Source organism: Centruroides sculpturatus, unplaced genomic scaffold (assembly GCF_000671375.1).
Source record: "Centruroides sculpturatus isolate CEXI.00-Female unplaced genomic scaffold, Cexi_2.0 scaffold198, whole genome shotgun sequence".
Lineage (NCBI taxonomy): Eukaryota > Metazoa > Arthropoda > Arachnida > Scorpiones > Buthidae > Centruroides > Centruroides sculpturatus.
The window spans coordinates 41,404-55,484 of record NW_019384454.1 but is presented as its reverse complement, the minus strand read 5'-3'; the positions used below and the strand labels follow the sequence as shown (position 1 = coordinate 55,484).

General features: G+C 33.8%; 1 protein-coding gene across 1 annotated transcript in view; it reads right to left on the bottom strand.

Annotated features, from left to right (window-relative positions):
* LOC111620616 (cytochrome c oxidase protein 20 homolog) overlaps positions 1-11,697 on the bottom strand; it is a 20,149-nt gene extending 8,452 nt beyond the window's left edge. The window contains exons 1-2 of the mRNA XM_023362581.1: positions 11,577-11,697; positions 5,589-5,712 (exon numbers count right to left, since the gene is read on the bottom strand). Coding sequence (XP_023218349.1) covers positions 5,589-5,712; positions 11,577-11,603 — 151 coding nt within the window. The 5' untranslated portion in view covers positions 11,604-11,697. The remainder of the gene's footprint in view (positions 1-5,588; positions 5,713-11,576) is intronic.
* Positions 11,698-14,081: the final 2,384 nt, after the last annotated feature.

Below are 14,081 nucleotides of genomic sequence, written 5' to 3'. Positions count from 1 at the left end.
CCCAAATAGGCTGCCAGGGATATACAGTATTCCATTAAAAGATAACAGATGGGATAGACCTTTAGTGTATATCGGATCCACCAAGCGTTCATTGGCCACAAGATTAAAAGAACATAAATCAGACATCGAACATAATAAGTGTACGACGGCCCTATCTACGTATGCGACAAACTCGGACATCACACCTTTCTTCGATGAAGCGCATGTTATTCGCACCACCCAACACACGGAACAACTAAGAACTTTGGAGGCACTGGAAATATTTAAAGCCGATCGTAAATCCGCATGCATTAATTTCAAAGAAGAAATAAATCTCTCTGCAGCATGGCAATTTTTAATTGACGATAAATCATAATATAGTTTATAAGACAAGTTTTATGACGTAATGCACACAATGATTCCCCATTGGTAGAAAATTACATTTGAAATAACAAGTGGATTCCTTCCGTTTTTGGAATTTTTTCGAAAAATAGCACGTTACGTTTTTTCAAAAACATTCGAATTAAAGAAGTAGTCTCCTTAGTAGTAGTGTATACACTTCTCCCAGCATTCCTGCCATTGCTGGAAACACTGCTGGAACATATCTTTTGGAATGGCCATCAGCCAGTCCGTCGCATTCCACACGATATCTTCTCTCGACTAAAATCGAGCTTTTAGCGGCATTTTCAGCTTGGGAAATAGCCAAAAGTCACACGGAGTCATGTGGGGAGAGTACGAGCATGACGAACCACAGGAGTGTTGTGTTTGGTGATGAAAGCCGAATCAGATGCGCAGAATGGGTGGATGCGTTATCATGATAGAGCTGCCAAGTTTTGATCTACCACAGATCCGGTCGTTTGCGTTGCACAGCATTGGAAAGACGACAAAGGACCTCCTTGTAGTACTCCTTTGCAATGGTTTGGCCTTGTGGTGTGTACTCACGATACACCACCCCATGAGAGTCGAAAAAACTGTCAACATGACCTTGATATTGCTGCGGACCTGCCGCGCTTATTTTGGCCTTGAGAATCATCCCGAAAGCCTGCTGAATCTTGTGAGTGGTTTACGCTTGGGTAGCGCAAAGGTTTTTGGCAAAATTTGATGTAATATCGCTGTTCACGTTGTTCAGTCGTTTTCCAACTTATGGAATCCGACGAGAGCTCACTACATGTCCTCACTCATAGGTCGACTGCCAACGACTGACGCTTCCTGCAGGCGGGAAAAAATTCAGGGCTGTGCATGACTGTCGCCTTCACAACTCCACCGAAAGAGGCCTCCTGCGCATCATTGGTTTACACGGAAAAAATAAAAGTCCGATACTTTTTGAACAGACTTTGTATTGTTATAGTAGCAAAGAATGTCCAGTGTTGCCCCAAAACTCAGGGAGAGGGTTAAGTTGTCCTCATTATAAGACAGTGTATGTTTCCTACAGAATGGCAGAGTAACTATGCAAAATTTGGTCTGAGTCAGTCAAAGGGTTTGGCAATTTGTGAGGATGAAATCAGGGAGGGAGTGAGGGTCCAATATATTCTGTTCAGTCAGCAATTTGACACAGTTCAGTCAATATAATTCTGGCTGAAATCATTGAGCTCCTTCCAAGCCCAAGATTGTCTGATGGCATCTGTACATTTTGTGTATTGAGTTATCAACAAGTGTAATGGTGTATTGCTTTTGTCTGCAAGGGTTACTGCTTTGTGTAATTGTGATGTTTCTTGTTTTCTGTAGAAAATCTCTTACAGTGTCTATATTTGTTAATCTCTTAGTGTCTATATTTACATGTTGTTAACAACACGTGATGAACTGATGCGTAATTTCCATGGCTTGTTCCGTCCGGTTATCTACATGCACTAAGTGTGTCATGCACCTTTTCCTGTATAGCTTTTCTTGTTATCCCCATCACACGTGCTTGATTGTCACACGAACATTGATTGTGTTGGTCTGTCTCTTTAAAGTATAGGGTTCACAGAATGTGCTAAGTTTTGTCATGCAGGACACAGATGATTGCCCTCTCAATTGTAAATTTTTGTTCCAACAAAAATCTTATGTATAATGTCTTTTAGTTTCAATGTATTTATTTGGTATACTACTGCTAATTTTGATGTTCTTCCTCCCTGGTAATGCTTACAGCAGGACCAGAGCATGTACAACTCATTTGGTACGAATAAATAAATTGATTGATTGTCTATATTTACATGTATTCCTTGGGAATATATCTGTCATGTAAAAATAGAATTGGGTGTATTTTGTATAGGTGTAGTGTATGTAATAACCAAGAGTGTAGATATTGTCTATGTCAAATATATTCCAATAATCTATGTATGCTACATATAGGTTTCTGTGTTGTTTGTGTGTTAGTCATAGAATGACTGAATTCATGAGTAACTGTTCTTTGCATCCCATGGGTTCTTATGACAGCCATCTTATTGCTCCATGAGAATGCTGTGATGTTCTATGTGATTTTGTTTGTGATGTGTGAAGTGAGTATGTTTTAGAGTGTAGAAAGGCCAATGATTAGTCTGTATTGCCTAGAGTTTTAAGTAGTGGTGTTTTTGAGTTTCATATATATGATGTCCTGTGTAAGAAATTTTAATACAGTAATACCCCAAACTTACGCAATAGGTGGGACCGAGCAATAACCGCGTAAGTCAGGGTATAATTTCGCAATTTGTGTAAAATCCAAGTCAGATGTATGTAAGCTAATAAAGTTCTCGTTAATCTTATCTCGTCTTTTGATTCATTCACGGTTACAAGAAATCATCACATAGAGTCTCTCAAGTCTCCATAGATATAACAAACACAGAAATAAATAACACAAAATAAATTGTAGCTATGTGTCGATTCCGTGCGACACGTCCGAACATGTAAGCCAAACAATAGTGTGGGGGGAGTGAGTAATCACGAGTTGCATGGCACTCAAACAAAAGACGAATCGACGAGATTTGAAAATTGCGTAAGTCGGGGTAGCGTAAGTCGAGGTATTACTGTATATCATGTGGATTCAGTATGTGTGTAAACTATTTGGCTAGATCCTGAACATATATATAAATTTTTTTTATACCAGAAATTGCAAATGTTGTCTACACTAGTTGTCTTTCGTGTGTTCTCTGTACTGATATTGGATGTCATGTATATTTATTATGACACAGGGCATGACTGGTGTCTTGTGCATGTTTTCTTCTTCCTCCCTGATCCAGCTAGCTTCATTTCTGTGTTATCGTATTGGACCAAAGAGCAGACTAATAATCTACGAGTTGATTTTCTGATGGTGTGCTCTGTAGGGTTGTGATTGTATAGTGGATTTAGTACAGTGGAACCCCGGTTAATGAACGCCCTGGTTAACAACCAAATTGGTTAACAAACTTTTATTTTGCAAAAATTTTGTCTCACAAGGGGATCTTATGGTCTCGGAAATTCAGTTCGGGATGAGACTTCGCAGGTTAGTAGTATACCTCAAGGGTGTCCACCCATAAGAATTGAAAAGCGCACTAGCCAGAAGATTCTGAGAAAAAGGGCTCTAAAGTTTTAAGCGCAGCTCATATACTGGTCGATTTTACACTATGGTAGCACAGCGAAATGGCTTAGTCTATAGATTGCCCGCACTTACAATGCGGGTAATCTATGTTTGATCCTAGCTTTAGCTAACTTTTTTTTTTTTAATTGTTTTAAAAATTATAACAACTTTTAAATAAAGTTAATGACCTAAAAATATTATCAATTAAATCATAAATAATTTTATTTATGAAATGACCATCTGCCTATGTACAATAGGATAACAGCTATACTCTACTCATCCACCTAGAAACCGGTTCCTCAAATTTACAACAAATATTTTTAACCTCTCCACAGCTTATAATATCTTAAAATTTGTACTGTAATAACTTTTTAATGACAATAGTAATTAAAGTTTTAATTTACCTCCATTAAAAATGCATTTGAAATTATTCTACTTTTTAAAAATAAAATATCTTTAATTCACATTTTAATTAGCTGTAATAGACATTTCATAAATAAAATAAAATTATTTATAATTTAATTGATAATATTTTTAGGTCATTAACTTTATTTAAAAGTTGTTATAATTTTTAAAACAAAAAAAAAAATTAGCCAAGGTTAGGATCAAACCTAGATCACCCACGTTGCAAGTTTGCTACAGAATCAGCCATTTCGCTGCACTGCCATAGTGTAAAATCGACCAGTATATGAGCTGCGATTAAAACTTTAGAGCCCTTTTTCTCGGAATCTTCTGGCTAGTGCACTTTACAATTCTTATGGGTGGACACCCTTGATGTATACTACTATGAATTTCCAAGACTATAAGATCCCCTTGTAAGTAGAAGCATAGAAGAACAAAGCATCCAGGTCATCCATATCCCAACTTTGAAAGAGATGGCGCAATTAATATGCTACACATCTTTTTTTCAATTTGAGGGCGAACTATACCTGCAAAAATGAAGTGTCCCAATGGGTAGTTCTATGGCAGGATTATTTTGTGAGCTAGTGCTAAGAAGTATGGAAAGTACCCTCATTCCTAAAATCCAAAATAACATTTTACTATATAAACATTACATTGACGATGTAATAATCATATGGAACAAAAAACCAAACATACAGCAGTTTGTCAACACCATCAACAACAATCCATATGTGTTGACAATAACCTTAGATCAGTTCAGTAATGTGACGGCACATTTCCTCGATTTAAACATCACCCTAGTGAATGGCGAAATCCATACGAGTATTTATCTTAAACCTACATAGCACCCATTATACATATCTAGCTGAATACCTAGTTCAAATGATCCACCCAAATATCAAATGGCAGCATTTAAGGCCCTTATCAAAAGAACATATACCCACACTACAGACATAAGGGACACCATTAAAGAGTTGAACAGAATCAAAAGCATCACAGCTACACACGGGTACATCCATATCATGGTTGATTATTTAATTAACACATACCCAGATCTCACAGGAAACCAAAACACCCTCCATCCATAATCGCTCCTGTAACATATAATAAATTATTAGATAAAACCTATAGAAAAACATCAGATTGAGCAGCAGATCCAATAGATCCAGACACGACCCCTGGGGACAAGATACCAGTCAATCTAGGTCTGAAAAACAAAACAAGCAAATACATAGGATACACTTCCAGAAACCTCCCTTACAAGACTTAAAGAGCATCAATATGATGTACGTAAAGGCAAAACCACAACTGCCCTAGCTATAATAGCCACTGTACCAGAAAATACACCAAACTTTAACAAAGCTAAGTTTTTAAAAACAATAGGGAATCAGCAAGCAGGTAAAATGCTTGAAAAATATATAAGCACAGTGTCAAGAATCTGTGCATAAACCATAAGGATGCCATTTGTTTATCAGCAACTTGGAAGTACCTTCTCAATGCAGTGAACAGACTAAAGACTATAACAAATATTTCATTTACACATTTATTTACAGGGTTCCTACTCAAATTTTTGTTTTGAATTCCCTGACTTTCCCTGATTTTCCCTGACCAACTTTGTCCAAATTCCCTGACCCTCACATTTTTTAGTGTGGAATATCGACATAATAAAACAGCATTTACTGTTAACATTGAGTACATTTAGCCCCCTTTTTGCACAGTTGATATGCTTCAAAGACTGCCACATNTCCACTTAAAATTCCAGTTGTGAAACACCGTTTAAAGCATGGTATTTCTGCCAAATTCCTTCCAAATAATGAAAACTAGAATGAAATAAAAATAGTTGATTTTAAATTAGATTATTTAATTAATGATTAAATAAGTCATAATGAGAAATATTAAAATATTTGAATACTTTAACACAACTTTTATAGTATTTTTTATTGAGCAAAATAATGATTCAATATTTTCTATCATTTACTTAATAAAAACTAAAACTACAAAATATTTAAAAAATTGTTTATATTAATTTTATTTGTTTTTTCAAAACTTGTTTGCATTGTGATTACAAATAATTTTAATTAATTTAAATAATTTGGAACCGCTGGGAGAAAAAATCGGCCCGGAGCGGGACTCGAACCCACAACTCCTGCTACCTCTAGTACCAAATTGTGATTACAGTAATAACTCAGTTTTCATTGATTTTTTCTGCAAAAAATTTGTCTCGGTTTTCATCAGTTGCTTCAGATTTCGTCAGTGTGCCCCGAATTTTGTCACTGTGTTCACGTGACCTCCTGCTAATTTTGCGAAAACATAGGACAACCCAGGTTTTTTCCTGCTCAGTGTGGTGGCATTTCTCATTGTGTGAGCATTACCCTGTGCGTCTAGCCAAACAATTCCATTGCTTTTCTTTCCTTTTAGCTCCATCATGGGATCAAAGAAAGTTTTCAGAGCCATAGTGCTTTGAATGTCATGTTACATGCTATTTTAAATGTTTATTTATTCTCTACAATAGTTTTTTATATTCATTTTATATTAATTTCTTATTAATTTTAGTATTAAACACAATATTTATTTTCTCTATAAAATGTGTTTTTGGTATATATTTTGGAGTGTCTAGAACAAATTAATCGGATTTACATTGATTCATATGGAAATAATTGCCTCGGTGTTTGTCGGTTTTGGATTTTGCCGATTGTTTTCGGACAGATTATCGACGAAAACTGAGGTATCACTGTATATACAGGTAAAAATATTCAATAGTCAAGCACTTTTATATAAAGCCATTTAATGGCATCATAAAGCAAGAAAATAAGAATTTGTAAATGTGATAATGTGCAAAGCACCCCTATGCTTCTGCACCACTTGACTGAAAGGTTGACATCACTTCAGCGATGACTATGTCAGGATAGAAGACATCACACAGCAACTAGGGTTGTTTTTGGTTTAATCTCAGTGTTTTTGTTGTGAGGTCACACAAGAGGTTGCTTGCACAGGCATTCGAGTTCGGGATGGAGGAAATCTGAGAGACAGTGAGTAATGTGGAGGAAATTGGAGAGATGGCATGTCGGAAGTGATGCATTCAGATGCCAGGTTAACATCTAATAACAGTTTATTTTCAAAGAAAATGAGTACATGATACAAACTTCCTAAGATATTAAATAATCCTTAATATTCCTAAGATATTAATAATCTGGATCTATATAACGTAAGTGGTCATGAGAGAGAGTTTACAATAAATCATGCATTGGTGTAAATACCTGGGGTTTTGGTCAGATCGTTTAAAAAAAAACAGGTGAAGGTGATGGGTTGGACTATCCATTACTTGATTTACCACTAGAGAAGGTCAGCATGTTGGGAATGTTCAAGAAGCAGTGACACACTACCATTGGGTTTGAGGCTATTCCATATTCGGAGAGGATGGTAATCTGTATTCAGAGGCACAAAGTTCTATGTTGGTTGAGGAACAGGCAACAGCTTGTTGTGTTGGGGAGGAATGGGTGGTGACTGCCATTATAGAACCAGGTGAAGACTGTAACCATTGGAGGAACAGGCAGCGACTGCCCCCATTTGGCCATCAGTTCTGATATTAAAATGGTAGTGCATGGCTGGAGGTCAAAGGATCACGGGAAAGCATTGCTTTCACCACCAAGAACATGCAAACTGAGAAGTTCTCAGATAGTAAAAGGGTAATCAATAACATTAGTTGTCAAAATAGATATGATGAAATCAAAAAAAGATTTTTGTTAAAGTCTGGATTCTCACATAAATCAACATAATAATTTTCAAATACAATCAAATTTCCATATTATAAATTTCACTTTTTAATGAATTTTTAAATATTAAAAACATTTTTTTAAACATTTCAAAATATCTTTATTTAATGTAATTTAATTTTTACATAATGAATTTTTGAAAGCCAAATGAAATAACAATTTTTTTTTATAGATATTAAAATTTGTTAAAATCATTAATTTCTACAACTGTTACCATTGGATGGTTGATACAAGTATAGTACAATATCCGTAGACTTCTTTACTGTACTCCTAAAGACATCAAAGCATTTTATCCAGAGGTAATTTCAAATAAATGATATTTTTGATACTTTCAAAACTGTAAAAAATGATTTCTATCAGGATGATGATAAGAACTTCCTGATGGAAGATTTGTTTATTTATGTAAAATTAGAATAGTTTGAATTCATATGCCTTTGTATCCTTATTATATGATTTATTACATAAATGTCTACTAGGACATAGCATATTAGTAGGACTTATTGTACTGGGCTGTGTTCAGTAACACAGAACACCTAAGTTAGAATTCTGAGTGGCTTGAATGTTTTGAGCATCATTGAATGACTATTCTTTGTTAGACAACTAGGCAAAATGGCAGACGAAGTGAAAATTATTATTGCAACAATTGTTGCAATAATAAGTAATTAATTTAATTTCTAAATCATTTTGATTTTAATATAGAGAATTAATGTTATATTTTCAGACAAATTGCAGACAGATTTGGGGTATGGAAAAGTACTGCTCATTATATAATTTCTGCTATTAAGGCAATTGCATCACATCAGCATGCTTTCATACATTGGCCAGAATTATATCAATACAAGTCAATTGCAAATGATTTTGAATCAAAAAGACACTTTCCAGGAGTTTTAGGTACCATTGATGGTACATATATACACTGTAAATCTCCAATGAATCGTAGGAATGCTTTTGTCAATTGCAAAGGTGATTCATCAATTTTTCCCCAAGCAGTCTGCAATTTAAAGAAAGTATTTTTGGATGTATTTGCAGATCAAACAGGTTCTACACACGATGCTCGTGTATTTCTCATCAGTCCTCTTGGACAAAGATTAGCAAATGATCCTAACTTTGTACCCTCAGATTACCATTTACTTGGTGATTCTGCTTATCCATGTACAGTTTATTGACATCTTTTAGAGACAATGGTGATTTATCTCCACAAGAAAAACATTACAGTTATGTACACAGCTCAATGCATGTAGTTATTGAACAAGCATTTGGTATTTTAACAGCAAAATTTCACAGACTTAAATATATAGACAAAAACATGCATTGACTTAGTCCCTAATGTTATTATTGCATGTTGTTGTTTGCGTAATTTAATCTATACTAATATTATAAAGAGGTAATGTTTGTAAGTACATTTGGATGTAGCGGGTAATCTCCGAAACTACTCATCCGATTTCAAAAATTCTTTCACCAATATTTAGAATGGAACTTCAGGGTGGACATAGGCTGTATATTATTCCGGTAAACATTCATATAAATTAAAAGATATCATCTAGGTTAAGGCTTTTATGTCCAACAGATGGCGCTATGAGTACAACGCCCTAAGTTTGCTTTTCTGTGAGGCATTATGCTTTTCTGTGAAAATGAACTAAAGCAGATCATCTATCTATCTATATAAATAAATAAAAATGTAATGTTCATTTGTTCCTACCGATTCCTTTGAAATTTTGACACAACGCTGCATTCAAATAGGCACGTGTTTTTATATAATATACGTGTCGAAATTCCCCCCACTAGGGGGATAATTAATAATAATACAAATTTAAGTTGAGAAATTTACAGGATTAAGGCTTACCGTAAAGAACTCTGCTTCTATTTATACTATTTTAGATGTGGTCTTTTGCGTTTTTGATTGCGTTTTAATAGGGTACGTCAAGAGAATGTACACTAAGAAGGGATATTTCAAAAAATTCCCCCCACAGGGAAAGTGTTATACATTTATAATATATACATTTTGAGCCACAACAATGCGTGGTGGGGTCTGCTAGTATTGAATACAGATGGAAGCATCTGTGATTATGATATTGATGATGATGATAAAAATAAATCTTATCAAATTATGAATGATGATTCAATTTCAGGAAAATCAAAAAGAAATGAAATAATGAGACTGATAATATAGAAAGTAAGTATTTTAAATAATGCATTCAATTTAATACTTTTACAAAGTTATAGAATTGTTTTTCTTTAAAGTTTTGTAAATTAAAATTATTATTGTAGTAATAAACTGTTTTAAAAATTATACAGCATGTTAATTCATTATATATCAGTTATCATATATATACACTGTATAACAGACTTATAATGTTTTAATTTCTTAACTTAAATTTGTATTATTATTTTGAAATTTTATATACATAATAATAATAATAATAAATTTTTAACATTGTTTTGTGTTGTTTAATATTTGATAAGATATTTATACACAATTTTTGAAATCAACTGCATTATTCAAATATTTGAAATATGATCATATATATTGTTTCACTTGCACTTTTAATACATTCAGAATTTTTGACAAAAATATTTTAAAATTTTCAAATATGTTCATTTCAGTTGAAACTTAAACATAGGGTCAATGTGAGTAAATATGACACAGTCTGAAAAATGGGAAAATATGAGAGTTGTGAAATTTGACTTAATTTATGTCTGATCTGTCCTGTACTAATACAATATTAGGTTTATTTAGTGCTTTTTAACATATAACTTTTCTAAATGAAAATGACTATGATTTCATCAAACCTTTTTACTTTTTAAGAAACACTACAAAAATAGGTGAAAAAACTTTTCTGTCAGTTCAACTAACTTTAGTTCTGTATATGTCTGCAAAAGATGTGTAGCGTATAAACACAGCTTTCAGCTGCTAGTTGTTTTTATTGCATATATCATCTTTTGTCTGAGTTTTGTGCATTTCAAAATGAGATAAAAAATGAGACACCAGATTTTATTCACCAGTCATTAATTTCCATGAAACTTTTTTACTTTAGTTGAGCTGTATCATATTAAAAATATTTTTTTGTTCTTATAGGTGTGAGTTTTGAATGAAATAATAAACAATGCCAAACAATTATCAGAGAAAAACTAAAATGTAGGGTCACTGTGGGTAAATATGAGACACTTTTCAAAACTGATGACTGTTTAATCTTATCTACTTACTTTTAAATATCATGGAGCAATGTTTTATACAAAAATGTCTTGCATTTAACTTGTAATACTTAATTATTAACTTCCTTGTTGGCATAGGCAAGTCCTTATGGTGATATAATGGATGGCTCATTTTTCACCTCCCAAAATGTCTCATATTTTACCCTTTGAAGATAAAGTATGAGACAAGGGAAAAAATCTTTTGCTCAACATTTTTCATACAAATGAATACTCCATTAGATTTTAACACCATCTGTACACCTTGTCATGTATTTCTCTTTGTGTATATGCATAAATGCATTGTAGTAATGTATATGGTGAGTGTGGCTCAATGTCGATCATCCCCAATTCCGAAAAATTAACAAAAATATAATTTTAATCAGTAACATTTGTGAGTAATGGATTGAATGGACGTGTTTAAAATGCATTTTAATGATGTAAAAGTGTTTTTAAAAATTGTTTTATACATTCAAATTCTTTTGCATTTCCACTTTAGCAGATATTAAAGTCGAGCTGAAATTATCACGCTTGTTGCAAAAGAAGCTATACTTTCACATCATAAAGAAATGAAGACACGAATATACATAGAAGAAATCACCAAGGCTAATTGTCAATAACTACTCTGTACCTTTTCGTTTCTATCTTTCCCTTCTCTCAGTTATTACAACGGCATGTTGCCATTAATTAAAACATAAACATTCTTATAAGAATATATATACCTTCCTCGATCCACTATCATCTTCCATGCTTCTATTCTTTTTCAGTTACTAGCGCCATCTGCCAACTGAAATTTAAACAATTTTTCTTCTCCACTAGACAATTTAACAGGGATGTGGAGTCGCGTAAAAATCTACCGACTCCGACTCCGTCTCCGACCAGGGGCGGACTTGTTACCGAAAAGACCCGGAAATTCTGATGTCATCACGTGACCTCAGAATAAAAGATTCAATAAACAGAGTACAGAGTTCTAATAAAGATAGAGCGTAGAAACTTCTTATTCGTAAGTTAAAACACTTCTCTAAGTAATATATACATATGTATTCGATAATTTTTACTTTTCCGGCTGTTATATATGACAGAGGAAAAGTGTAGCGCTCGGTCAAAAAAAATGACCCCTCCCAAATTTTTACATTTTTGGACTCGGGACACCTTGAAATTTCGAGATCTGCAAAAGATTCGAGGTTTTTTTCTATATGTGTGGATGTTAGACTATGTGTGGGGGGCACGATTTTGTTCACCCTGTTTGAAGCCTAATAATTTCTGTGGTCAGAGTGGTCGGAATCGGAGTCAGATGGTTTAACACAGGAGTTATTTATGACTCCGACTCCACAGCCCTGCAATTTAATCAAAAATTTGCAAATTTTGCGGAAAATCCACTACACTTGACGAGCGAAGGTGGTCAGGAGGTGTTTCGATATTCGTTCCGTAAACTAAAAATCTGCTAAATCTAGCTTTTCTGCAGCATCACCTAGCGGCATAAAAGCTATAGATCTTTATAGAGATCCAGATCCAGTTCCAGTAGGAACTGGAACTATTAGAACTGATCCGAGTGAGAAATTGGTTGCTTTCAACAGACTCAACACTTCCGGAGTTGTTGAGTATTTTTCTGCTGAATGCCGTCTTTCGGAACACATTTGGTGTTTTGATGTCACATTTGGTATCATTTACGCTACCTAAAACTGACCAATGAGGCTTTTTGTTCCAATGCAACGTCACTCATCGTTCAGCAGATCCATGTTGCTACTACGTAACAGCTACCGATTTACTCATTAACTGAACTCTAATAGAAGTATAAATTATTAAAATATCTTTATAAATTTAAAATACCCAAAACTAGTTCGTTATTCCTTAAAAGTCGTGGAACATTGTCAATTAGTTTTATGTTCAAATCCAGATAAAGAGTTCACCGTTCCGTTAAAAACTGTATTCATAAAAGTACAAAATGTGTTGGTAGTTCCGGAACTGGAATTGTCTGGACGCTCGATGTAGTTTTGAGTCCGAAACGGTTCCGACCGGAACTACCCACTTCTAACTCTGGAATATTTGAAATTAGAATCGTTCAAGTAGAAACATGCTTCTACTTCAATGTTGAATGCTTCTCCTTTATTGGATACATACAGAGCCGGTCCTACCATAGAGCGAACGGACCAGCCGGTCCTACCATAGGGCGAACGGAGCAGCCGCTCCAGGCGCTAAGTCCTAGCGGACGCCTCAGTAGTAAAGAAAATTAAAGGAAAAAATATTTTTTTCACTTTTCGATATTTTAATTGCAAGCGTGTGACCAGTATGTGAATGGCCTTATCTGTTGAGATGCGCATGGATCGAGTTCGTGGTACACCCCGGGCGCCATAATAGGATCTCGCTCCATCCTAAAACTTTCCTCGGGCCGGCACTGGATACATAGTCCTATTCTAATTTTGAAAAAATTTGATTTCATTATTCTAGTTTTATTAAATTATAGATCACTTATTTACCAAGATGTCTATTAGTGATAAAACAACTATTATACGAACTGAAAAACTAGATGTGTAGCCTACATGACTTGTTTTGCCCATATTCTACAAAATTGTACGTATTATTTGATGTTACCACCAAATTATATCGAAAATCCTGCAATTATTTTTCTTGTGAGATCTGATATCGATCATATACAAATTCTACATAGCAATGATCATTGGATTTGCACTTATTATGACAAAAAAGTACAGTAGAGCGTCATTTATCCGAAACGTCAGTAATCCAGCGTTGCCACAATGGAATTTCAAAACGTACTGAAGCTCCTTCAAAAAATGTACTATTTTCCTTCAAAATGTACTATTTCTATGGTTGGTTACTTTTGATATTAACATACCATCATACTCAATTTTTGTGCTTATTTCAAATTCATATTCATGAATACTTTGTTAAATATGAATACTTTAAAATTAAATATTTCATAAAAAGATTTTATGAAAATAGTTTCCATAGTTTTTTTTATTAAATATAGCAGTAAATGTTGATTTTTTTAAAATATTATAGTAAAGGATAAAATATATATATATAAATTAAATATGCGCAGACAGATTCAAATTAAAAAAGTTATTTCTTTTACCAATATTACTAAAATTGAAGTTCATAATTAAGAATTAAATTATAGTGGTAGAAAATAATATAAAAGTATTTATATTATTTGTACTGTACAATTTCAAAACTATTTTGTGTAATAATTCGACTCTGACTTAACG